At 45.9% G+C, this 27,764-nt stretch overlaps 1 protein-coding gene across 1 annotated transcript in view; it reads left to right on the plus strand.

Moving 5' to 3' along the window:
• ano2b (anoctamin 2b) overlaps positions 1-27,764 on the plus strand; it is a 137,905-nt gene that overhangs the window by 15,388 nt on the left and 94,753 nt on the right. The window contains exons 3-6 of the mRNA XM_056275867.1: positions 20,333-20,431; positions 24,609-24,760; positions 25,105-25,159; positions 25,275-25,326. Coding sequence (XP_056131842.1) covers positions 20,333-20,431; positions 24,609-24,760; positions 25,105-25,159; positions 25,275-25,326 — 358 coding nt within the window. The remainder of the gene's footprint in view (positions 1-20,332; positions 20,432-24,608; positions 24,761-25,104; positions 25,160-25,274; positions 25,327-27,764) is intronic.

Below are 27,764 nucleotides of genomic sequence, written 5' to 3' on the forward strand. Positions count from 1 at the left end.
TGGTGCGTAGTTTGGTGTTTTCTGCTAGCAAAAACAACTGCCGCATTTGGATGCGATGATGTGGAAAAAGGCTGTTCTCCACACAGGGTCAACGCAAATGTAATGGGATGCCTGAAGGCAGGGCCGTCTTAACAGCATTATAGGCCCCTGGGCAAAGCGCTGCACTGGAGCCCCTACCGACACAACCACTCACAGGAATAAATATTAACATTAATATTGCTCATTGTCTTTAGTAAAACACATGCTAAGAATGCATTTTCTGTAACAAATATTTTTCGTTTAGTATAGTATTTGTTTATTGACAGCAAGTCACAACATGCATAGATTAGCATGCATAGGGCCCCTGGGCAACTGCCCAGCATGCCCATATGTTAAGACGGCCCTGCCTTTAGGACTCTGCGGAGTGGGGGAAGAGTATATAGGGACAACGGAAGCTAGCGCTGTCTTTCTCTCCACGACCGGTCCGCAGAACAAAGAAGTGCAGTGGGATTGGGGTGTAGACACAGCGCGAGTGGACGCCCACCATTCGTTTGCGAGCTCAGAATACAGCTGTTGAGGACAGATTGGTCGCCGTATAGGCCCGCTGTAATCACGCCTCCACTCATCAGCTTGTTTTGTTTTTTTTCCCCCTCGTTTTTCTCCCCAATTGTACCCGTCCAATTACCCCACCCTTCCGAGCTGTCCCGGTCACTGCTCCATCCCCTCTGCTGATCCGGGGAGGGCTGCAGACTACCACCTGCCTCCTTTGATACATGCGGGGTCGCCAGCCGCTTCTTTTCACCTGGCAGTGAGGAGTTTCACCAGGGGGACGTAGCACATGGGAGGATCATGCTATCCTCCCGCCCCTCAGTTACCCCCCCCACCCCAAATAGGCGCCCCGACCGACCAGAGGAGGCGCTAGTGCAGTGACGAGGACACATACCCACATCCGGCTTCCCACCCGCAGACACGGCCAATTGTGTCTGTGGGGATGCCCGACCAAGCTGGAGGTAACGCAGGGATTCGAACCGGCGATCCCCGTGTGGGTAGGCAACAAAATAGACCGCTACGCTACCCGGATGTCCCATGTCATCAGCTTGTTGAAGCAAGGTGCAAACTTTGAGTAGGGATTATGATTGGTCGTCACGACATTAAGCACGCCGCTGGTCTGGGTGTAATGTAAATGAGTTAAAGCCGTGGTTCTCAACCTTTTTGGGGTCCTGGACCCCCTGCGTATTTTTGATCTACCCTGAGGACCCCTCCACCTGATCTTGGGGGAGGGGGGTTGCAATTTGATAGAATCAGTAGAAACTGCATTTTAAATGGCATTATAGCATTTATTCACTCTTTGGGGCAAAAATAAGAGCTTTCAGTTGTAACTTAGATATAGTTAACAAAACAGAATATGTATTCAGTAACTTTCAGATATATGTAACAAAACAGAATATGTATTCAGTAACTTTCAGATATATGTAACAACAGGATTTTTATGCAGTAACTTTTAACAATGCAAACGGGAGCGAGATCTCTTATTAAAATACAACAAATTACACTTGTGAAACAGATGTAATTAGAGAAAAAAGTCCTGTTACCCTTTATAGTTTAGGTAGATAAAGGTCTCAGTCACATTTGAGTAAAATAATCCTATTTCTATAAATGTCATAGGATCTTTTTTTTAAAGATATTTTATTTTCACGGACCCCTTGCAATTACATCACGGACCACTAGGGGTCCCCGGACCCCCGGTTGAGAAACACTGTCTTAAAGGACTGGCTTCAAGTGCAGTATTGACTGTCACTGTTTAGCCGTATTAAGAGTTTGGTTAGAGCAACAGGCCTTTTGTTTAAATTGTTTTTTATTTCTTGTTTTCTTTGTTTTTTTTCTTTTTAGCGTTTATTTAAATTGGATATTGTGGAATATTTTTGACGGCACTGTGCAATCCTTGAGCTGTAGCTTCATTATTTTGGAGTAGTAGGCTTTGTGTAAATGTAGAGACCCTCCTTCTGGCCTGCTCTTAGTATAACGTTGGTTGTGGTTTTAATCCGCCTATTATTCCTGGCGAGCAGTTGGTATACAGTTTAATTGATTCTCAACTTGTGCGGTGGTGTTTTGCCCGATGGGATGGTATTTATTTCTCCGGCGTGTGTGTTGGGTCCTAACATATAGCTCAGTAGCCTTTAATGTCTTCCTGTGCATCTTTGCTATTTACATCAAGTGGTTCTGTCGGTTCCTAGCTTATCGCCTTGCTCAATTGCCTCTTTCTTCTTAAGGGTATTTGTTTCTTTATCATGTGCAACGTCCTGCGAATAAATGCTCCATCTTTCGAGCCACTGGCTTATCGTTGTGTTTATTCTGGACCCTTGCCTGTGTACATGGTGAACCGGATTGGGAAGTAGCAATTATATTAGACCACAATTTTCACAATTTTCATCATTACACAAGGGAGAATGGGTTTTACCAGGAGTATACCACAACCCCTCGTGTCATAGATGGAACACAATGTTTGAGACTGAAAAAACTGTTTTGGGGTTTTTTTTTGTCATTTACTTTTTATTAGGTTTATTTTAAGGATACATGTGCCAGCTGGACACACAACACACAGTAAAAAAGAAAGAAAGAAAACTCAGGGGGGGGGGGACAAACAACCACAACAAGCAGAGGATCCATCTCTTAAATGAACAACAAATCGACATAAACATGTATTTAGATACATACATACATACACACACACACACACACACACACACACATATATATACTATATATATATACACACACACACACACACACACACACATATATATACTATATATATATATATATATACACACACACACACACACACACACACACACACACACACACGTATAAACATGTTCACGCCTATATAAAACCAGGTCTTATAGTTGACACGTGGGTAAGCCATGTTGACCAGTTCTCGTCAAAGATGTCAATCTGAGTTCTTAGTTTAAATGTGATTCTCTCCATTGTGAACATCTTGTACACTAAGTCAGTCCACTCATTTATGGCTGATGTGTCTTTCCGAAGCCATTTCCTGGTCAAGGCCTTTTTGCAAGCCACTAACAACACCCTTAGCAAGTATTTATCACTCTGCACAGTGGAGCTCTTCCAGATCACCAAGGTACATGGCTTTAAAGTTAGAACTGATCTTCATCTTAAAAACTGCCTCCAGGACACCGTGGACATTTCTCCAAAATGGAGCGACAGAGGGACACCTCCAGAAAATGGGAAAGTGGTTTGCCAATGTGCTTCCACAGGATCTTCAGCAAACAGTCTGATTTGAGTAGTTAGTCTTTTGTGCTGGAGGACAGAAGAATCAAGTCACTTCCTTCCAGCTGAATTCTCTCCAGGAACGTAAGGAACATATGCACAGGGGCGTCTGGGTAGTGTAGCGGTCTATTCCATTGCCTACCAACAGGGGGATCGCCGGTTCGAAGCCCCGTATTACCTCTGGCTTGGTCGGGCGTCCCTACAGACACAATTGGCCATGTCTGGGTGGGAAGCCAGATGTGGGTACGTGTCCTGGTCGCTGCACTAGCACCTCCTCTGGTCGGTCGGGGTGCAAACTGGGGGGAATAACGTGATCCTCCCACGCGCTACGTCCCCCTGGTGAAACTCCTCACTGTCAGGTGAGAAGAAGCGGCTGGCGACTCCCCATATATGGGAGGAGACATGTGGTAGTCTGCAGCCCTCCCTGGATCAGCAGAGGGGGTGGAGCAGCGACCGGGACGGCTCGGAAGAGTGGGGTTATTGGCCAAGCACAATTGGGGAGAAAAGGGGGCGGGGGGAACGTATACACAAAGTATTGGGAGAAGTTATCAGATGTGCAGGCTTAGATGTCTTCAATATATACAACCATGGCCGTCGATAAGTCATATTACTCGCGTGGCGTGCTGGCTGTTGCATGATGGGAGCTGCGTAAATCAACACGAAACATACTTGAATGTCTCCATCTGGTTCCTTCACTTAAAATACAAGCATGGGATAGAGTAGAGACTATTTTTATCTGCAAACCCGGTGCTTTTTTTCACAGACTGTTGTGACCCCAACACACCCTACCGCCTGCCAGTTGGCGGTGGGTGGGGGGGGGGGTTCGCCATGGCTGCTGGCAGTGTTGTAATCCAGGCCAAATCTTTGCAACTGGACCTTACGCTTTGAATGTTGTGAATAATCCAGAAGATGCGTATCCCTGAAGGAGCTAATGAGGAGTTGAGTAGAAGTGCGCAGAACTGAAAGAATGGCCATGCCACGGTGAGAGAGGTGGTAGTCACAGCAGGGTTGTTCTTTGCGGCAGGTATTCCAGTTCAGTTCTCGAGGCCTCGGTCGACTCACGCATGTGGAAATAAAGCATGTGGGTGTTTTAGTACGAAGAGGAAGGTTTGCTAAAAAAGGCCGACTACACTCAGTCAACCCACCCGAAACAAAGTGGCTATAAAATACTGCTAATAATAGTTTCATTTTTACTTTTCTTTTCTCAGAGCTGACTTCGTGTGTAGCGGTACCCGGTTTAAAGGGATGTCCCACCGGGCTTCTGGAAAGGCTCAACGTAGGACCCAGAACTGATGGTTTTCTGTTACTGTGGCATCGCCATCATCTTGCAAAACAAATGCACACTGATAATCACGTGTCTGTAAAACCTGACTGATTATTGCAGAATTGTTTGTCTTTCGTTTTATCAGAAAATACGCGAGGCCTTCTTGTGTACAGCTGTGACGGTTCTCTTCCCGTTGGCACATGAGCACAGGCAGTTAAGTTGAGTGTCAGCGAAATGTTTGTCTTGAAGCTACAATGCTGAAGACTTAAAATGGCTCGTCCACACACACCCCCACATACTGCAGACTCGCCTAGTGTTGGATCTGGATGGTCAGTAGGGGTGGGGGAAAAAAACAGGTCACCTACATATCGTGATTCTTTTTTTTTATGATTATTCCTGAATTGGGACTCGGGAAAGGACAGTTTTCAAGTTCACTTTCCTGTGTGAAGGATGTTAATTTAAGGGCTCACATTTGTGCCGTGTGCAGTTTTCAGGGGCTCTATCCATTTTGACCCAACATTTTATTTCATTTATTATTTTCTTATGGGTCTTTTTGTAGGTTACAGTAGTCATCTTCTCCCGGAAGCGCGGCCTCGCGCTTTGTTATTCCCGCGCTCCGAAGATACTTCTGAGGATCTGCACGCTTCCGGACACTTCTGGATCCCACCGCTGCCACTAATGTAATCGGCTGTGCTAAATTGTCCCTAGATGTGTGTGTGTGTGTGTGTGTGAGCCCTGTGTGATGGTCTGGCGGCCCATCCAGGTGTCTCCCCGCCTGCCGCCCAATGACTGCTGGGATAGACTCCAGCGACCCTGAGAGCCGGAGAAGCGGTTCGGATAATGGATGTATGGATTTTCCTACGGCGCTAGCTTGATGAGCAGGGACAGCTAAATGTAGCACTTCAAAAAGTGTTTTATTTACAGCTTTTCTATGCGGTAGAGCAGTTCTGCTGCTGAAATAAAACTCAGAAAGACTGACTGGCATGTAATGTGGATTGTTTGTGGAAATATGAGTCATGATTTTTTTTTTCTTTTGGGTTTTGATTTTGATATATTTTATTGATCCCTGTGGGAAATTCTTCTCTGCATTTAACCCATCCTAGCTGTGTAGTTAGGAGCAGTGGGCGGCCGCCGTGCAGCACCCGAGGACCAACTCCGGTTCTTGCCATGACTCGGTCAGGGGCACAGACAGGAGTATTAACCCTAACATGTATGTCCTTTTGGTGGTGGAGGAAATCGGAGCCCCCAGAGAAAACACACCACAGACACGGGGAGAACATGCAAACTCCACACAGAGGATGGCCTGGGATGACCCCAAAGGTTGGACAAACCTGGGATTCGAACCCAGGGCCTTCTTGCCACTGTGTTGCCCAATATAAAGTCTCTAGAGTCCCAACATAAAGTCTCTAGAAATGTATGATTCAACTTTTTCCCATGGTCTAGTGTTAGAAAAGCAAACCGCAATAAATTGCAATATCGACTTGCAATACTTGTAGAATTGCAATACTTAAGAATTGCAAAACAAGTCAAATCGGCACCTAAGTATCGTGATAATATTAAATCAGGAGAAAACCATATCGTCCCTGCCTTAATGTCTGGTAGGACTTTACCAGGAAAAGTTATAGGGTGCACAATGTTTTCCGTCTTCATCATAAAAGCCAAATAAGGAAGAAGAAGGCAGGTAGTGTTTGAAGAAGTGAAGTTGTTGTGTCAAACGAGCAGATATGAACAAGCTGGTAGAAGACCTTTACCAACAGATAGTCCAGCATCAATAAGTAAAACTCAGGTTCAACCGGGTTTTTCTGGTTTGCCTCTGACACAACAGCCCTGCTGACTCTCATTCATTTTGAATGGAGCGCTGGCATTGACAGTGCTTAAAACAACAATGCAAATATCACAGTTTCCATACAAGTCAAACAGAAACAGTTAAAAAAGTCTTCAGGATTGTAGCTTTAACAGGAGTCAGATTTCCCCTGCTGCAATCCAGATAAAAGTAAAACTAGGAATGTAGATCAACATAGGTAGATAAAGATAGAAAGGAAAAAGAGGAGAGGCTAAAGGTCGCCTCTCTATACCACAAGATGTAACAAGGAACAAAGAATTGTTCAGCTGCGTAAATTGATTGTGAAATGGCATAAATCCTGGATCGGACATTCACATGTTTAACAGTTACTCCCTGTTGTGCACTGAAAAAAAAAAACCCAAAATCTAGATTGTAGTTAAATGGCCGACTTGTTGACTCTGTCTGAGGGATTATGTGACTGACCTCCGATCTCTCAGGGGCGGCGTCCTACCACTCGCGTGTTAATTAAATGAAAGAAAGACGTTAATTGGAGGGGCAGAGTTGGGACTTGGGAGGATGAGGAGTTCAGTAAGAGGTCCACTCCATCCTGAGAGAGAGATTCTCTCATCTCTAAATGTTTGGCGTACGGAGGAGACGTCAAACCTACTGCACCTCCTCCCGAAGAGTAAGCACCTCCTCCTCCCTAGTGGCCCTCCTCTCCTTAACTACCACTAACTCTACTTGTTATTGGGCCGCAACTTAGTTGAGGATATATTGAACCATATTTATTATCTTCGGGGGTATTTTTTAGTGATGTTTGTTTGTTTGTTTACTTGCTTCTTTGGGTGGTTGGTTGGTTGGTTGGTTGGTTGGTTGATGGGTTGTGTTGGTCAGTTGATGGGTTGGTCGGTTGTTGGGTTGATTGGTTGAGGGGTTGGTTGGTTGTTGGGTTGATTGGTTGATGGGTTGTGTTGGTCAGTTGATGGGTTGGTTGGTTGTTGGGTTGATTGGTTGATGGGTTGTGTTGGTTGGTGGGTTGGTTGGTTGATGGGTTGTGTTGGTTGGTGGGTTGGTTGGTTGAGGGGTTGGTTGGTTCGCTGGCATGTTTACTGATTGTCTGTCAGTCAGTAGCCTGACAGCAAATGCCTGTAGCAAACGTCATGAAAACTTCAGGAAAGGTGAATGGTTGTCCTCGTGACCCGGTTATGATTTGAAAGTAACCGGATCAAGCTCATGATAAAGGTCAAAATTGCTTTTCTTTTTTTCCCCAATTGTACTTGGCCAGTTACCCCACTCTTCTGAGCCACCCTGGTCTCTGCTCCACCCCCTCTGCCAATCTGGGGAGGGCTGCAGACTACCACATGCCTCCTCCAATACATGTGGAGTCGCCAGCCACTTCCTTTCACCTGACAGTGAGGAGTTTCACCAGGGGAACGTAGCACATGGGAGGATCACACTATTCCCCCCAGTTCTCCCCCCCCCCCGAACAGACACCCCAACCAACCAGAGGAGGCGCCAGTGCAACGACCAGAACACATACCAACATCCGGTTTACCACCCACAGACACGGCCAGTTGTGTCTGCGGGTGGGAAGGATGAGGTTTGTGCCTGATATCACGTATTCATGAGGAGTTTTGTCTTTATTACTTAAAAGTGAAGACAGAAGAGGAAAGATGGATTGGAGAAGGAAAGGGAGGGGGTACGTCATACAACAAAGATGATGGGGGAGAGATTTGAACTTGGGTTGTTGAACTTTGCTGTGACTCCACATTGTGTTAGCCGGCTGACACACGGCTTGTTTCTCAACCTAGAACTGAGTTTTCACCGCAGTTGCAAGTTGTGATTTGTGTTGTTTTGGCAGGAAAGACGAACAAAGTTTTGTCTTTCTTTGGAGAATCTCCAGTCCACCATTCACCCAGCCTAGTGCATGTACATCTTGACTCGCTCATGTACAAGTCTTTTGTCTATTTTGCTGTGTTGAAGACATTATTCAGTGAATTCTGTTCTCACATGGATTGTTTTTTGGATTTGTATCGCAAACACAATATTTGGAGGGGAAATAATATTTCCTAATATTACCATAGCCTGGATCTCTACAAACTTTGTTTGTTTTTTGTTTTTGTTTATTTGGGGGGGGGGGTTTCCTCCCTTTTCCTCCCCAGTTGTACTTGGCCAATTACCCCACTCTTCTAGCCATCCCGGTCGCCGCTCCACCCCCTCTGCCGATCCAGGGAGGGCTGCAGACTACCACATGCCTCCTCCCATATACTTGGAGTTGCCAGCTGCTTCTTTTCACCTGACATTGAGTTTTCTAGGGGGACCTAGTGCGTGGGAAGATCACGCTATCCCCCTCCCCCCTGAACAGGTGCTTCAACCGACCAGAGGAGGCGCTAGTGAAGCGACCAGGACACATACCCACATCCGGCTTCCCACCCACAGACACGGCCAATTGTGTCTGTAGGGATGTCCGACCAAGCCGGAGGTAACATGGAGATTTGAACCGGCGATCCCCGTGTTGGTAGGCAACGGAATAGACCGCTACGCAACGTGGATGCCCCCATCTCTACAAACTTTTGAGAGGCGAAAGTTGCGCTCCATCAATTACTATTATAACTGCTTCTGATGAGCCTCTGAGCAAGCTAATTCAACATTGACTGCTGGGGCAGAGCTGGTTTTACTGGGGCAGCTGTTGGTATTAATGGACTGGGCGTTGTTTCCAACTTATATCATGTTGGGAAATGGCTTTCCCGCTCTTTTTCTCACTGTGACTCTGTCTTTTTATTGATCTGTCTATATCTATATGTCTGTCTGTCTGTCTGTCTGTCTGTCTGTCTGTCTGTCTGTCTGTCTGTCTGTCTGTCTGTCTGTCTGTCTGTCTGTCATTCTCTGATGTCAATATCCAGCTCAGTCCCCTGCCATCATCCACTGGTCGCTATGGTACCCACCCCCACACACCCCAGAGTGACTGTACCAAAATGGAACCCCCCCACACACATTCACACACGCAAACCTGCTGTTGCAGTTAATTGGCCTTTCATCTCTCGCTTCTCTCTCTCCATCTCTTCTACCACCTAACTTGACTCACTCACTCTCTCTCTCTCTTTTTCATTCTCTCTGTATATATCTTCACAAACACACCCCCATCATACTTGGCGCCACCCTCCTCAGACCCCCTGGCTGTGACCTAGTTACGCCCCCAGCAGAGATGAAGAGCTAATTGATACTCCCTCTACTAATTAACCTTCTCCAGGCCAAACGATATTTATATCCTCCTCCTTCTGAAGGACAGAATGACAGTGAGAGACAGACAGACCCACAGACAGACAGAAGGGGAGGGACTCAGAAGCCATGATAATTGGGGGCGTTTTACTCCAGTAATAATCAGACCCAAAGCCAAAATCTGATTAAAACTCCATCACGTACCCACTTGAGTCTGACCAAGTATTGTAAGGCTGACCGGATGAATTTCACCTGGTTAGATAGGAGCGGGTTAAACCGCGGCAAGACATATTTTACTGTCGAATTTTGAGGAAATTAGTGACGTAATAGAAAAAATGTTCTAGTATCAACTATTTATAGTATATTGTGACTTCCTAGAAATAGTAGAATTTATAAAGTTATTGTAACACTTAAACCAAATGCTGAAATGCGTGAAGCCTAAATGCAGGTTTGTTACATCTCAGTTTACTTTCGAGAAAAATCTAGAAATGGATTGGAAATCAAGTGTGTTTGACTAACTTCGTCCACTGGTTTTCAGTCAAGTCCTAAATTACCACAAGTACTTCTGGTTTTCTGTTCTACCAGGTGGTTCATTTTATTCACCTGTTGTTCCAGTTATTCCAGCCTTAAGTCGGGGAGGTTTTATGCTACAATCTATCGTATTTCAGAGTCAGTGTGGGTGCAACAGTGTTATCAAACCAGTCTCATAAAATCAGTGTCATTAATTTATCAACTATCAATTTTGCTGTTCAATCGTTATAATTGAACCATTCAGGTTGATGGGATAATCGATGTTGCACCAATTGCAGTATTTGATTGGCGGAGGATGCGAGTAAAAAAAATGACGCTGGTAATAGCAACGTGCAGCAGCAGTTGTGCAGTGTGCAGTGGTTTTTAACTTGTTTTAACCTGTCTGACTTGGTTTATCGTTGCTACTAACCTGTTTTTTAACTGATCTGTGTGTGACAGAAGCAACAATAACTCACCTCAGTTTGATGGGCTTTTACCTCCTTTTGATGCTTTTGTGCCACATTGTGTGTGGATTTTATGAGTACCGGGAGCCTCTCCAGTATATAGCTGTGAGTTCCTCCTGATATTGCCCAACTCCGATGTGGGCTTTGTGGATCCCTCAGCAGTTCTTTCTGCAGAGATCATCTGGCTGGATCCTTCTGTGGGGAACCGGAGTCGGGCATCCAAGCCCCGACGGGTGTGAGGAAAATTGGGAGACATGGTGGCGTGCGCCAGAGACTCAAGAGACAGAGCCACTGTCTCCCACAGTTATCCTTGCCAACGTTCAGTCGCTCTGCAACAAAGTTGACAGGCTTCAGGCAAATGTCAAGTTCCTGATGGAGTATCAAAACGCTTGTCTTCTTGCTTTGATGGAAACATGGGTCAAAGAACAAGACTCACGTTCCGATCTGGAAATGAAAGGTTTCGGAGTACCCTTTTGCCTTGACAGCGACTCCACAGTGACCAGTGAGACACTTGGTGGAGGCTTGTCTTTCTATGTTAACAAAAACTGGTGCAACATGGTGGTCGTTAGGGAGAAACTGTGTACCTCAGACATTAAACTGTTGTCCCTACGACCCTTTTCTTTACCAAAGGAATTCCCAGTTACGTCTTGGTGTATAGTCACCCAAAGACTAATGTTGACATGACAACTCGGGCTATGGTAAAAGCAGTGCAACAGCGTCAAGCAATTGCGCCGGATGCACCAAACTTTTGTTATGGGTTATTTTTATCACCCTAAACCAGGAAAGTCTTTGGGTAATCTTTACCAGTATATGATTTGTCTGACACGACTTGCAAAATGTCTGGACCTTTGTTATGGATCTGTCAAGGGAGCTTATAAATCCCTTCATAGAGCTGCACTCAGTATGTCTGATCACAATGTTGTGCGTTTGTTTCCGCCCTACAAAGCGGTCCTGGAGAGAAACGAGCCAGAACGATGTTTAGTTTCGGTCTGGTCGGAAGAGTCTATCCAATGTCTCCAGGACTGTTAGAGTTGCACTGACTGGGACTTGTTTAAAAATGTTTGTGATGATCTGGACGAACTCACAAGAGACCGTGTCTGCATACTATATCACCTTCTGTGAGGACTTGGGCATCCCCAAAAGTCAATTTCCATTTATCCAACTTATAAACCATGGATCTCCAAATCTGTCAAAAACTCAATTAACCAGCAAAATATCAGTTTTAACCAAGGGGATTTGACTCAGTACAGGGAGCTACAGAAACAGGTTAAAAAGGAACTTAAGCTAGCTAAGTGTAGCTACAAGGACAAAGTAGAGAACATGCTCAGTATGGTTAATTCACACCCTGCATGGGAGGGTTTAAGTCTATGATGGAGATGCAGTCTAAGAAGTGTCCAAGTTCCCTTAATGTCAAGCCTGACCTTGACCTTTCTAAGGAACTGAACACTTTTTACAATCGTTTTAATGTCCATGATTTTAGCGAGGAGCTGTCAGTCTTCAAAAATGCTGTTCCTGAGCCAAACAGTATGCATGTTGACAGGGGCAAGGTCCTGAAACTTTCCCAGGGTGTAAAGGAAAGGAAAAATCCCAGCCCTGATGGCATTTGAGGTTGAACACTTAAGAATAGTGCTGAACATTTGGCAGATTTATTCTGTTTTATCTTCATGTTGTCACGCCAACAACTTGCCTTTGGAAGGCTTCCATAATTGCGCTTGTGCCAAAAAATAAAGCTGCAAAATCACTTAATTACTACAGGCCTGTGGCGCTTACCGCTGTTATAATGAAATCTTTTGAGAAGGTTGTGAAGGATGTGCTTCTGAACACAGTGCAGGCAATTTTGGACCCGTTCCAAATGCATGCAGGTCAGGCCGGGGTGTTGAAGATGTGACGGGCACCTTATTAAAGATGACCCTGGCACACCTAGAGGGTGCAAAGACTTGAGTGCCACTAGTGTTTATTGATTTCTCCTCAGCTTGTAATTGTATCCAGCCTCACATTTTAGCAGGAAGGCTAGAGAGCATCCACAACATTGATCCTGGCCTGATCCTGGCTGATTGTTTTCTTAACTGAAAGGTCGCAGTGTTTGAAGGTTAATGGCGTTTTATCCGATTTTCTCTTTTCCTCCACCAGCTTGCCCCAGGGGTGCGTCCTCTTACCTCTTTTATTTGTCTTGTACACTAATGGGTGCTAAAGACAGATAAGTGGGGTATCATATCATTAAGTTTGCCGACGATTCTGTCACCGTGTCTCTTCTTAGCAGTGATGACCCTGATCATGTTCCTGTAGTAGCAGAATTTATGGACTGCTGCAAGTTGTCCTTCTTGGACATCAGTGTGTCCAAAACTGAAGTGATGACAATAGCTTTTAGAAAGAATCCTACCTGTGGTGATCAATGACCAGGCTGTTGGGTTTTTGCGGCAGTACAAATATTTTGGCGTTATAATTGATAGCAAGCTGACTTTCGAGCTTCATGTGGATGCTGTGTGTAGAAAAACCCATCGGTGCATGCGCTTTTATCATAAGTTTTGAAGTTTTAACGTGGACAGTACCTTCCTTACATTCTCCCTTGTCAGCTGGTATGGGTCGCTTGCCCTCAAAAATGGGAACAGATTGCAGTATATCGTCAAAGCGTTCGGCAAAATTGCAGGCACGACCTTGAATGACCTCCCTCTTCTGTATAAGGTTAGGACCATGACGAAGGCCCAGTCAGTCCTGGCTGATCCTAGCCCTGCCCCCCGTGTCCGAGGAGTTCAAGTTGCTTCTGTCAGGCCGCAGACACAGTCTGCCAACATGCAGGACCGATAGACTTAAGAACTCGTTTGTCCCGGCTGCCATTGGCCTTTTAAATAACTCGGTGTGATTTTCGTATTGTTTGTTGCCCATTTATTGTTGTTTGTCTGATGGTTATGTGTTACTACTGGCTGCACAACAACTTAGACTGCTTTTATTGTCATTTCCTCACATGCGTGTCTCATACACACAGGGGAACGAGGTTACGTTTCGCAAGGGCCACAGCGGCACGTAAAAACAAATAACACGCAATAAATGTTAAAAACAAAAAGTGCATTAAAAACAAGAATTACTTCACAGACCTGAACATCAGCAGCACACCTGACACGGACAGTGAGCAAGAAGGTCAAAAAGTCGTTTCGCGGAAGGTCGACGTGTTCAGGCTGTTGAGGAACCTCACAGCCTGAGGAATGAATTTGTTGCATAGTCTGGTGGAGGCAGCACGGGTGCTCTGGTACCTGCTGCCAGAGGGTAGGAGGGTGAAGTGGGTGGGTGGGTGGGGACCTTCACGATGCTGAGAGCCTTCGGGGTGCACCGTGTATAATAGATGGCCTGGATGGGTGGGAGAGCAGTTCCTGTGATCGTGACCTTCAATGAATATTGCAGCAAGAACAGGAAGGACAGCAGCTTAGTCAGTTGAAACGATTTATTAAAACAATCAACACTAATAATAATATCAAACTAATACTATATTGATCAGATACAAGCAATGATGAGCAGTAATGTAATGATCAAGGCACAAAAGGTAATAATATGAGGCAGAGAGGCTGTGCAAATATTTTATATTGAGTGTGTGTGTGTGTGGGGGGGGGGCTTATCTTTGGAAGGACCAGCGTGAGTTTTTTTTAATTTTACCCATGGAGTGGACCTTTTTACAAAGAGGACATTTAGGCCAGTCCTCACCGTACATTCACTGTAATGGCCTCCAGAGGTTGGATGGATGGATGGATTATGGACTTCCAGAGGCTGTTTATAGGCTTCAATCAAATTTTCAGAGGGGGGTCTCAGAAAAGTGATAAAATGAGTTCACACACCATGTGTCAGGTATGTGTATCACTCCCACACACACACCTTTGCTCTATGGCGCCCTCTATACGACATTTGGTAGATTTTTCTGATTGGTTGGCTCAGGCCGGCTCAGAAGTTTTTTCTGATTGGTTACAGTAGTCATGTGGGGGCGCTGCAGGGAACTTTTGACCTCCCAGCTGCTGGAGGAGAACAAGCTGACCAGAGTGAATTGAACAATCTAACACGGGGATCGCTGGTTTGAATCCCTGTGTTACCTCCGACTTGGTCGGGCGTCCCTACAGACTCAATTGGCCATGTTTGCGGGTGGGAAGCCGAATGTCGGTACGTGTCCTGGTGGCAGCATTAGCGCCTCCTCTGGTCAGTCAGGACGCCTATTTGGGGGGCAGGGCTGGGCGGAAGAGCGTGATCCTCCCATGTGCTACGCCCCCCTGGTGAAACTCCTCACTGTCAGGTGAAAAGAAGCGGCTGGCGACTCAACGTGTATCGGAGGAGGCATGTGGTGGTCTGCAGCCCTCCCTGGATCGGCAGAGGGGGTTGGAGCGGCAACCGGGGGGGGGGCTCGGAAAAGTGGGGTAATTAGCAAAGTACAATTGGGGAGAAAAAAAAATCCCAAAAAATAAAAATAGAACATAAATGCTTTCATCAACTTTATGCTTATTATTAATGCATCATTGCAACAGAAAATCTTATTTTTCTTCAAAACAACATTAATTAAAGATGTAGTGTTTAAAAGTTCAGTTACCCAAATTCTTTGAATAACTTGGAGAGCTTGACAGTAGTCGGTGTTGAGTGTTGAGTGCAGGAACAGTGCAGATTAATGGACATTATCCTGCTCTCAGGGTTGCAGGGATGCTGGAGCCCATCCCAGCATCCCCGCAACCCTGAGAGCAGGATAAGCGGTTTGGAAGACGGACGGATGGATGGTATATATACACAAGCGTTGGCCAAGAGGCTGTTTTTCTGGCTCTCCCTGCCACAATACAGCCTGGTAGAGCAGCTGGTTCCTCTGATCCCTGCAGTGTGAAGAGTGGAACTGCATCTCATCATTTTTCATAGTTCAAGATGATGTCGTTCTTCTACACTTGCACAACCTGATTTAATGGATTTTGTGATGTGAATGATGCGCCCACTTGTACAGCGAGAATGAAACGATACTGATAACACAACCCAAAGCAAACACTTGCTGCCCACACTTGGCGTTTCTCTATCTTTTTGAACATTTTCTTATTTTGCGCTTATGGGGACTTGCTTATGTAAGATATTTGGAACAAAAGCTGTTTGGCCATTAGCAGGAAAATATCTGTTTGGCCAGTGGTGCTTTTTTGAGTGGTCCTGGGTACGACGATAAACTGCAACCGTCGGGTCGTCGGCGACTAAACCGGCACCCCCACTTCAACCCTTGGGTTGTTGTGAGGAGGGTGTGTGCACACCCAGCAGGACTAAAAACAAAACCCGTCAAAGGGCGGATGAGTTCCTCGGTGAACCAAACAGTCATCCATACCTGGAGAGGAGGTAGGGACCACCAGGTACTCCCCCTACTGAAACACAATGATGACTCAACCTGTTGAGGCATCAGCTGTGCTCCTACGACCTCCATAGGTTATGGAACTGATGATGATGATGATAATGATGATGCTTTTTTGAGTAACACAAGTATGAGACTTTGAAATGTCCACTTTTAAGGTTTTGATTTGGAGCCTTTGGAGTCGGGGGGGGGGGTGTGGTACGAAAATATGTTCGCCTCAGTTGACCCCAACTATTTGTTGTCCCTGCTCACAGTATATAACAGCACTGTGGCGTGACAGACAGCTGACATAGCAAAGTGAGGACAAACACTGTGTTGCTACTGTGTTTAAGAAATAGATTTTGTCATCTTCTAGTAACATATTTATAAGTTAACACACATTTGAATAAAATGCTGCTGAAAGAACACGCAGCTCCACACCACCAAGCACCTACAGGGCGGGTGTACAAGCACAACGTCTCCATGGGTCTGATGGCCAGGTGAAAAGAAGCGGCTGGTGACTCCACATGTATCGGAGGAGGCATGTGGTAGTCTGCAGCCCTCCCCAGATTGGGGGGGAGGGGAGTGGTAACCGGGATGGCTCAGAAGAGTGGGGTAATTGGCCAGATACAGTTAGGAGAAAAGGGGGGGGGGTGTATGTTATCGTAACATAAAGAGTATCTTCGATGCATGTTAGATGTGTTTTCAAATGAAAAAAGGAAAACCTATGCAAAGGGAACTTGTTTGCTGTCAAATGCGGGCGCTGCCATGTTGCTGTGACGGCAGGTCTGTTACCTCGGCAAACACGGACCTGAGCGAGCTTGGCCAAAATTCCAACTCGTACTTCTGACTTAAAGCAGCATTGTGTAATTTTTCTCTTTATTTAGGGGACGAGACGTGATTGCTTCTTTGCACACAGGAAATGATGCTCGCTACGAGGCACGATAAAAGTGAAGGCATTACTTTAGATGTTTTTTATTTCAGCAATGACCCACACATGTTTTGCTGCAACTTCTACCACCAACAAGCCGTTGCTAAGGGAGAAAAACATAACATTGCCACATTCATGCCTCTCGTTTGCTGTTATTGTGACAATGCTGCTCATGTGTGTCTCGCCAGCCCTTTTGAGGCGATGGCATTGGGATTAAGTGGTGTATTGAAGTGCTAGTGGTCTCAATTTGTCGTGTACGCAGTCCAGCTAAAGAAAGTTACACAGTGTTACTTTAAGTGGCCGTTCCTTGGCACTTTTCTGAGTAGGATGTCAGATTTTTAAAGTCCTGACTCGAGTGGATTGCAGTGTTATACCTGGAACAGCAGGCGAATGTAACGAACTGCCTGGTGCAGTATGTAACCAGCAGTACTGGTGGTCCCTGAGGACCTGATTGAGAACCATTGATATATGGTAACCGCAGTAGTTTCTGAGTGCGCCAAATCCCCAGAATTCATTCGGAATGGGTCAGAGTTGCCGGTGCTGTTATGTCAGCACAGCATGCCCCCATAAAACCTGGTGGGACCCGAGTTTTACTACTGATGTCGTCGTGTCTGTTGGTAAAGGTCTTCTACCACCTGTCATATCTGCTTGTTAGACACAACAACGTCGCTTCTTCTTCAGACTCAACGCTACCTGCCTCCAGTACCTTCATCTTCAGTTTGGTTGCTGTGCTGAAGATGTAAATTCACTCATCTGCATGTGGCCCAGGGACCACAGCCCTGCCCGGAGCTGTGCCCGAAGAGGAACCACCGAGGGCGGTCTGACAGGATGTGGAAGCGGGGCAGGCTAAGCTAACTGCTAGCCCATGCAGACCGGCAGTTCCGACAGTCATCCTGGCTGGTGTTCGTTCTCCTGGACAGTGATTTTTTTTCTTTTTGTAGTTTGATATGTGTGTTCTTTTAGTTTTTAGATATGTATTTTTGTCTTTGCGTTGCACTGCCGTGGGCTGGGGGAAACGACAACGTGTTCCTGATTCCTAAAACACGTCGCTATGAACTTTGTTATTCATCACATGAAATTCTTACCTGAACTACAAAAGTGCTGTAACTCAAAAAGTAAAATAACTCAAAATACCGTGAGACCAGTTACCAGTTTTTGTTTTTCAAACAGAATCTGTAGTAGAACCCAGTTTCCCCCCGGGGATGAACGAAGTATTCTGAGTCTGAGAAACCCTCTCCCAAAATTTTACTGCTGTACGCAAAACTTGAAATGACTTGATATTTGTCAGTAAAAACTACGCTTAGTTTTGTTCTTGTTTTTTTTCTTCTTCTTGTGCTGATTTTCAATTAGAAAGTGATACTGATCATGACTGCATGACCAGGAATGAATGATTGAATGAATGTGTCAGTCAGTGAGACTGAAGATAACATGAGAAGGGGGGGGGGGTTATCAGGTTGGCAGAAATGGAGAGAGAGGGAGAGAGAACGAGCGAGAGAGAGAGAGAGATTGTTTCAGGTTTCTACCACCCACCCTCTTTCTCTTTTCACTCTCTTCCTCTCGCACACGCCCACCGATCCCTCCATCTTACAGTATTTGATGGTTCACAGGGGTAAGGTTACCTGCTGCCTCCCCCCCAGCATGCATACACACATACATAGACATACACATACATAGACATACACATACACATATATGCAAACACACACCACCCCCAGCTTTAGGTTCCAGTTACACTCTCACTCAGCAGGCTGAACAATATGGCTGCTGCGTTCACACGGTGGTGTCCAACACGAGGCTCTGGGGCCTCCACGGGAGTCCTTAATGGGGTTCCGGGGGGTCCCCAGCATTACGGTAACTGTTTTAATATTTCTCTTATTTCATCTACGGTTATTGTGATCATTGTCAGGGCTCCATCAAAACATTAGAGAATACTAACAGGTTTATAATATGGGTAGATGTTCGCTTCGGGGACGCGGGTGACTGTTTTTCAAACAGCTGAACCGGAACCAACGTTTACCATCGGCTAACGCAAAGAGAAACAGAGAAAGCACTCTGAAGTTATTTTGAAATGTTTCATGTTTTTGTTAATACTGTACATGTATGTTGGTTTTGTCCACTTTATACATTTACATTTAATTGCAGGAATCAGGAATCAGAACACTTTATTTGTCTTATATGCGGCCTGGTGGCCTGTCCAGGGTGTCTCCCCGCCTGCCGCCCAGGGGCTGCTGGGATAGGCTCCAGCATCCCCGCGACCCTGACAGCTGGATAAGTGGTTTGGATAATGGATGGGTGGATATTATATATATGTTATATATTTGCTTTGTCTTAGATAATTCTGATGGCTAATATTCAGGCGTTAGCCGTGTGTTCAGTTTTGTGTCCCTGTCTTGTAGCAGGACAGCTGAGCCGAGACCGACTCTTGCGTTTGTTTATTATTTCTGAGGCCTGGTCCACACGTACACGGGTATTTTTGAAAACAACAAGGTTTTTCCTCCTTCGTTAGTGGAGCTGAATGCAGCCTTGATGCTAGCATGACTTTATTTCTGTATCAGAAATAAATACAGGCCATGACTCTCTACTGTATACTAAATATATACATATATACTACATATATACATATGTACTACATATATACATACATACATATATACTCCGTGCGTGGCTTGCACGAGGCTTGGCTGCGTGGGGGGGGTTGTGGGGGCCTTGGCATCACGTGTGGCGCCTGGCTGGCCTGCGGGCTGGGTGTCGCGTGCAGCACTTTGCTTGATCGGTGGCTGCGTGCGGCTCGTGGGCACACAGCATGGTTGTCATGTGTTCATGTGCTGGTTTTGTCCTCTTCAGGATTGTCCTGACTGGTTTTTTGTGGAGGTTCAGGGTCTAGGTCAGTTTTATTTGTCTGTGTGCGTTGATTGCTGGTATGGTTGGTATGCTGGGCTGGCAGCTGCGGCCATTGGCCCACCGGAGTGTCGGATGTTCGGGGTCCTGGGTGTCTCCGTGTGGGGTGGCGGCTCCTCCTTGTGGTTCAGGGTTGTGCCTCAGCTCACGAACTTTAATCAACTGTGGTCATTAAAGATCCCATGACACTTATGCAAAGAGTAGGGGGTACCCCGGTGTCCTGGCAAAATTCTCAACCTGGCTCTCTCCATCTGGCCACCTCACCCCCCCCCACCCCATGTAACTGACTCAATGATTCCTCCCTCTCCACATCAAGCTGATGTGTGGTGAGCGTTCTGGCACAAAATGGCTGCCGTGCGTCACCCAGGTGGTGTTACACATTGGTGGTGGTTGAAATGAGTTACCCCCCTCAATGGGAAGCACTTTGGGTGACTAGAAAAGCACTATATAAATGTATTATTATTATTATTATTGCTACTACTACGTCATATCCTCCCTATTAGTAAATATTCTACTTTTATCATTTAATGTTATGCCTCGTGTGCACAAGCCAACCCGAGTCTGAACTCTGACAGAGAAAACAACTGGCAGGTCAATTCTGATTCTTTTGTTTGTTTGTTTGTTTGTTTTTTCTTTCTTTTTCTTTCTTTCTTTCTTTCGTCTTTTCCAGTTGAAGACCCACGGCCCCAGCTTCACCCGTCTCCACGCTCCCTGGCCAGTCCTCAGTCGAGAGGCGGAGTTTCTCAAAATCAAAGTTCCCACCAAGAAGGTGAGACGTCCCCTGTTCACACAGGGTTCAGATCAGTCTGGACTAAGATTTGATAACAGTTGAGAAAAATTCAGGTGTGATCAGGTCCAGGTCCTTCCATGTGGGTTTTAAGAAGTAAATCATCTGCAGGACGCAGGGCGAGAAAGACCATGTCATCCCAAACACTCCAGAGTAAATTAAAGAAAGGAGTCCGGGGTTATTTGCCACGAGAGAAATTTGATGGTTATCTTTTCAATATTGTGTCGTGCAGTCACATGACCACATATCAACTCGTTTACTTCAAACGGACATGAATTGGTTTTTGTGTTACATTGGTCGACTCCAATTCTTTTTATCCAGTCAGCTTATTTATGTGCGAGTCCAGTGTTTGCTTTCAAAGAGTCTTGATCGAAACACAAACAACATCTGAGTAGTATTTTAAACTAAGTCTAAACCTCACCTCACCCAGGTCGTCCATCAGGACGCCCCAAACTGAGAAATTTAGATTTAACCTTAAATCTAAAGACCTCTGCTGCAAACTGTCGTGGTCTAAATCTAAGACCTCCACTGCAAACTGACGTGGGCTAAATCTAAAGAACTCCACTGCAAACTGTTGTGGGCTAAATCTAAAGACCTCCACTGCAAACTGACGTGGGCTAAATCTAAAGACCTCCACTGCAAACTGATGTGAGCTAAATCTAAAGACCTCCACTGGAAACTGACGTGGGCTAAATCTAAAGACCTCCACTGCAAACTGATGTGGGCTAAATCTAAAGACCTCCACTGGAAACTGACATGGGCTAAATCTAAAGATCTCCACTGCAAACTGACGTGGGCTAAATCTAAAGACCTCCACTGGAAACTGACATGGGCTAAATGTAAAGACCTCCACTGGAAACTGACGTGGGCTAAATCTAAAGACCTCCACTGCAAACTGATGTGAGCTAAATCTAAAGACCTCCACTGGAAACTGACGTGGGCTAAATCTAAAGACCTCCACTGCAAACTGACATGGGCTAAATCTAAAGACCTCCACTGGAAACTGACATGGGCTAAATGTATATACCTCCACTGCAAACTGACGTGGGCTAAATCTAAAGACCTCCACTGGAAACTGACGTGGGCTAACTCCGCTCCCTTTTTAGTGAAACGGTAGAAGACGATCCAACACCGTCAGCTTCGGAGGTTTTACACTCTGTGTAGCTTTGTGAGCGCAGCGTGACCCCGAAAAGTTCATTGTTAGTGATTTGATCCTACATTGGGTCTCCCATACTAACACTCACCCATACTAAACACTCACCCATGCTAAACACTCACCCATACTAAACACTCCCCCATGCTAAACACTCCCCCATGCTAAACACTCCCCCATGCTAAACACTCCCCCATGCTAAACACTCAGCCATGCTAAACACTCAGCCATGCTAAACACTCACCCACGCTTAACACTCACCCACGCTAAACACTCACCCACGCTAAACACTCACCCATACTAAACACTCCCCCATGCTAAACATTCCCCCATGCTAAACACTCCCCCATGCTAAACACTCAACCATGCTAAACACTCTACCTTGCTAAACACTCACCTATGTTTTTTGTTTTTTTTCGTTGTTCGTCCGCTGCAGCGACGAGGACCATCTAGTCATCCTGTAGGGGCCGAATTCTGTGGGTGCAAATATGGCTGGTTAGTCCAATCTGCGCCCTGAATGTTCTTTGGCAGTGTGGGCATGGGATAGTGGGAGTAGCTGGAGGGTTGCTGGCACGGTCTTTCCTGGCCTGACTGCGGCTCTCTGCTGCATGCCACTCTCCTCTGTTCAAAGCTTTCTGTTCCCATGTATCGTTGTTGATGGTAAAGGCCTTTAACGAAACCTTCAAGGTGTCTTTGAAACGCTTGTTTTGACCACCATGGGAGCGTTTGCCTTGCTTGAGTTCACCATATAACAGTTTCTTTGGGAGCCGGTGGTCTGGCATGCGAACTACGTGGCCCACCCAACAAAGCTGTGATTGCAATAGGATGGTGTGTATATTCGGCAGTCTTGAGCGAGTGAGGACCTCTGTGTCAGGGATCTTGTCATACCACTTTATGCCAAGAAGTTTTCTGAGGCATGCGGTGTGAAAGTGGTTTAGTGTTTTTGCATGGCGTTTGTAAACTGTCCATGTTTCGCAGCCGTAAAGCAGTGTGGTGAGAACTATGGCCCGATACACTTTAATTTTTGTGTCCTGGGTGATGCCTCTCCTGTTCCACACATTCTTGTGGAGTCGGCCAAAAGCCGCACTTGCTTTAGCAAGTCGTGCGGTCATCTCTTCATCAGTGGTGACATATCTGGAGAGAGAACTGCCCAGGTAAGTGAATTTGTCAGCCGCATTTAATCGATGCCCATTAATGGTGATGTTGGGTACATTGTATGGCTTGCCTGGAGCTGGCTGATGAAGTACTTCAGTCTTTTTTAAGTTGATGGTGAGGCCGAAGTTTTTGCAAGCCTCTGAGAACTTATTGATCCTTCATTGCATGTTGGCTTCGGATGTAGCGTTGAGGGCGCAGTCATCGGCAAACAGAAGATCGTCGATGGTTGCTGTTTTAACTAAGGTTTTTGCTTTAAGCCGCTGAAGGTTGAAGAGACAGCCATTAAAACGGTAATTGACAGCAATGCCAGCGTCTCCCTCTCTGAAGGCATCTGACAGCATGGCTGAGAACATAAGGCTTAACAGGGTTGGGTCAAGGACACAGCCTTGTTTTACTCCATTAGAGACCGGGAGCGGCTCAGATGCAACTCCGTTGTCTTGGACTCTGGCTAGCATGCCACCGTGTAGTTGTCGTACGATGGTGATGAACTTTTTTGGACATCCATATTATGCCATGATTCTCCAAAGGCCTTGGTCAGATCAACAAAGGAGAGTACAGGTCAACATTTTGTTCCTGGCATTTTTCTTGAAGCTGTCTATGGTCCCGCGTTCTTTCCGAAATCCACATTGACTCTGAGGTAGAAGTCCTCTCTTGAGCTGTGCGCTGAGGCGATTTAATAAAACTCTTGCAAGCAGCTTGCCTGCAATGGACAGCAGGGAAATTCCACGGTGGTTATCACATGATTGGCGATTTCCCTTGTGCTTATAGAGGTGGATAATTTAGGCATCTTTAAAGTCCTGAGTGACTGTTTCAGTACCTCAGGACAGGCCTTAAGCGTCTCTTCCATTGTTGGAAGGGTGCTCAGCGTCTCATCAGATGGAATTTGGGGTAGTCGATTGATGGCTTCATAGTTGATGGTACAAGGGTGAGTCAAAACATTGCTGAAGTGTTCAGCCCATCTTTCAAGAACCTCCCCTTCGTCTGTGATTAGTGTTGTCCCATCTGCGCTAAGGAGCGGGGATGAGCCAGCGATGGTAGGACCGTAGACTTCTTTCAGGCCATTGTAGAAGTTTTTCATGTCATTTCTGTCTGCAAAGCCCTGTATCTCATCAGCTTTGTTGCTCAGCCATGAATTCTGCATTTGGCATAATTTTCTTTGGATAAAGCTGCGGATGTTCCTAAGTACATCTGTCTTGGCCGTTGACTGGGGGTCTTCATATTGAAGACCCCCAGTCACGCTAAATGCTCACCCATGCTAAAAACTCACCCAGACTAAAGACTCAACCATGCTAAACACTCACCCATGCTAAACACTCACCCATACTAAAACATAGGGTACTGTAATACACTCAAAGGTGTCTTGTTACTCATGTATCATCACTACATCACTATCATGATAATATGACTCTCCTGCTTCTATCACTGGTGTGTGATTACGGTCAGTGGCCCTCTGCTACCTTCACTTGACTTCACACACACACTTGTGGTGACAGTTTGTCTGAAATACTGACATGTGTAAATGTACTTTATAACAGGGTCAACCTGTTCACTCCAACTTGATGATCTTACACACACTTACACTTAATGCACTCAGCATCACATGTACTCTTGGCTATGATAAGATTGCTATTTAGCAAATATACTAATACTACTTCTTCATATAGTACTAATATATGATTACTGTGAAGCATGCCATGATGCCAGTTGATAAACATTTGAATTTACTATCTGCTAATTGCTGATTTTCTTGTAAGTCACTTTGGATAAAAACGTGTGCTGAGTGAGTAAATATAAGTGTGATGTTACTGTGCGTGTTGCGAATGAACGAGTTAATCTGTTATGTGTCTTCAGAGTTATGAACTGAAGGAAGAGAGCGGTTTTAGCGGCAGTATGAACGCGGTGTGGAGGAAACTGAATCAGCCCTTCCAGCCCAAAGTACAACACCAAGACCACGGACTCACCAAACTACTGTCACACTGCTTCTCTAGAGACAAGATGCACCTGTGAGGGACACACACACACACACACACACACACACACACACACACACGCATGCACATCATGTAAAAACACATACAAATATTCCTCTCTACGTACATAGATGAACACAATCCTGCACACACACTTATACACAAACATATAATACACACATTTGCACACATAAACACACACGTAATTAAATGACCTCAAATGCATATTAACACATAAACACACATGTATCTTCATCCAAACACAAACACACACATAATGCATATATATCTACACATGTTAACACACATGTATTGCACACACACATACACAAACCCCACACATAGATTAACTCACTGTTTATTTGTGTATTTCACAGATACAACATCCAGTCTAAAGACACGTTCTTTGACAACGCCACCAGGGGGCGAATTGTAAGGGTCTCGTCTTTATTTGTTAATTTTAATCGATTTCTTTCTGCTCAGGTTGAAATTTCTGTCTGGGTTCGAACTCTTTGTCTCCCACCTGACCGTGTCCCGTGATTTTCAGGTGTACGAGATCCTGAGACGTACGGTGTGTGTACGAACCTGCCAATCCATGGGTGAGTCAAGGGTGTAAACCCTTATCCTCCGTTAGCACACACGCTGCAGTTAGCCTAGCTTAGCTAAGCTGATGGGTTGAGCGCTTTTTCTCCCCAATTGTACCCGTCCAATTACTCCACTCTTCCGAGCCGTACTGGTCGCTGCTCCACCCCCTCTGCCGATCCGGGGAGGGCTGCAGACTACCACGTGCCTCCTCCGATACATGTGGAGTCGCCAGCCGCTTCTTTTCACCTGAGAGTGAGGAGTTTCACCAGGGGGATGTAGCGCGTGGGAGGATCACACTATTCCCCCCTGAACAGGCGCCCCAACCAACCAGAGGAGGCACTAGTGCAGCGACCAGGACCCATACCCACATCCGGCTTCCCACCCACAGACACAGCCAACTGTGTCTATAAGGATGCCCGACCAAGCCGGAGGCAACACAGGGATTCGAACCGGCAATCCCCGTGATGGTAGGGAACGGAATAGACCGCCACGCCACCCGGACGCCCTGGGTTGAGCGTTTTTGGGTGTTGCGTTGGGGCAGAACACTTATTCACCAAATGGGCATCACATGGGTAGGAAATGTGATAGGAACACAGATCTGCTTGGCTGCTGACGGGCAGCGATGAGGCAGCTGACAGCTGTAAAGGTGATCGGGTAGTCTGGTCTCAATCCAGGAAGAATGGATTTCATATGACTCGCTGACCACGGTGTGAACACAAGTCAGTAAAGTGTTCACGTGTTAGTGTTTGTTTGTGTGTCTGCGTGTGTAGACATGCTGTGCATTCTCTGTGTTTCATGTCTGCAGACATGTGTACTATGTCACTTCCTTGCTCGTGCCATGCATGTGCATCCTGACGAGCGTGCTGGAAGAAGGTGTGATACAAACAAAGGGGGACCCGCTTTTCTTACTGTGCTCCATAGGGCCACAAGTGGTCAAAAACACCTTTAAAGCCTTTAATGGATTGCGTAATTTACCTGCACCGTGTTCACCATGTGTGCTTAATTTTGATATGTGTGTGGATTTCGGGCAGGTGTTTGTCAGCAAATTTTCCCACCCACTGGTGTCACCAAAACACTCAGAGGTGTCACACACACACACACACACACACACACACACACACACACACACACACACACACAACCATATGTCTGGTTGGCCGGCCCACCACAGCATAAGGCTCCGGCCCACATATAGTGGACGGTGGTGGACCACCCATAGTGACTGTAGGGGTTGATAGAGGAGAGAGTCCCATCTTCTCCTTCTAGTCCAATAAACTTGTCTTTCTGGTCCAGTAAACTCTCTTTCTCTCCTCTCTTCTTTTAACTTCTCAAATCTTCTCTGAGATTTGCAATTCATTCATTTGCACAACACAGTTAAACAAGACGAGGTAAAAACCCCAGTATATGGCTGGAAGTAATTAACAACTTCCATAAAATACTGGCTAATGTGGTATTGAGCTGTTATTTGTTTCGCCTTGTGTTTTGAGACGACACAGGCCGGTGAGTTTGTGTATGGGAGCGAGCTGCCCAGCCGCTACGCAAGAAAAAGTGGCTCGTGGATACGGCCGCAGTAATCAGTGAATTTGGGAGAAATAACCGGTCGTATTGTTAAGCTTAATACCCATCCCACATCTTTTGTTACTAGGAAATCAAGCAGTTATGAATGATACAGTTGTAAAGTCACAGCATGTTAAATATCACGTTAGGCCGACGGTAACGTTGATGGTGGCAGGTGCTGGTTGACAACACTGCTGCAATAGTGGCTCACTAGTCAGCAACGTCATCCAGTCGTCAGTCTGTTTGACTTGTTGAGTGACAACCAATTTTATGCACGTGGTGAGCCTGGCATGCTCTGAAATGATTAAATCTTCTTCTTCGTGTGTATTTGCGGATCGCAGACCAACCAGGTGCGTACCGTCACCTACTGTACGCAAGTGTATGCGGGTACGGAGGGGTGGGGAAGGGGAGGGGGGCAGTCGTACTCGGTCACGGCATGAAGCAGTCGTAGCTGATATGAAAACGCCGTAAGACTCGGTGTGTACTGAGTGTTTTGTCAGAGTCGTTGTTATCTGGGGTGCTTCAGCTGGGCACTCTCCCTCCTGCCCCTTGTGCATGGAGAGCAGTTTTCTCTCCTACACCGCTCCGCTGGACGGTACAGTGTGGGACCAGATGTAGAAAGAGCAGTAAGATGTTGGCATTTCAGCAGTATCCACGAGCAGCAGTATCAGGAATCAGAAACACTTTGTCGTTTCATTTCATGCACTTGTGTACATGAAGTGGAACAAAACACTGTTTCTTCCAGCTCGCAGCAGTGCAACACAAAGACAAAAACACACATCCAAGAACTACAAGAACACATATCCAAACTAGCACGTACATATATCCAAACTACATAAAAAAATCACTGCCCAAAAAACGAACGCCAGCCAGGATGACTGTCAGTACTGCCGGT

Source organism: Lampris incognitus, chromosome 3 (assembly GCF_029633865.1).
Source record: "Lampris incognitus isolate fLamInc1 chromosome 3, fLamInc1.hap2, whole genome shotgun sequence".
NCBI lineage: Eukaryota > Metazoa > Chordata > Actinopteri > Lampriformes > Lampridae > Lampris > Lampris incognitus.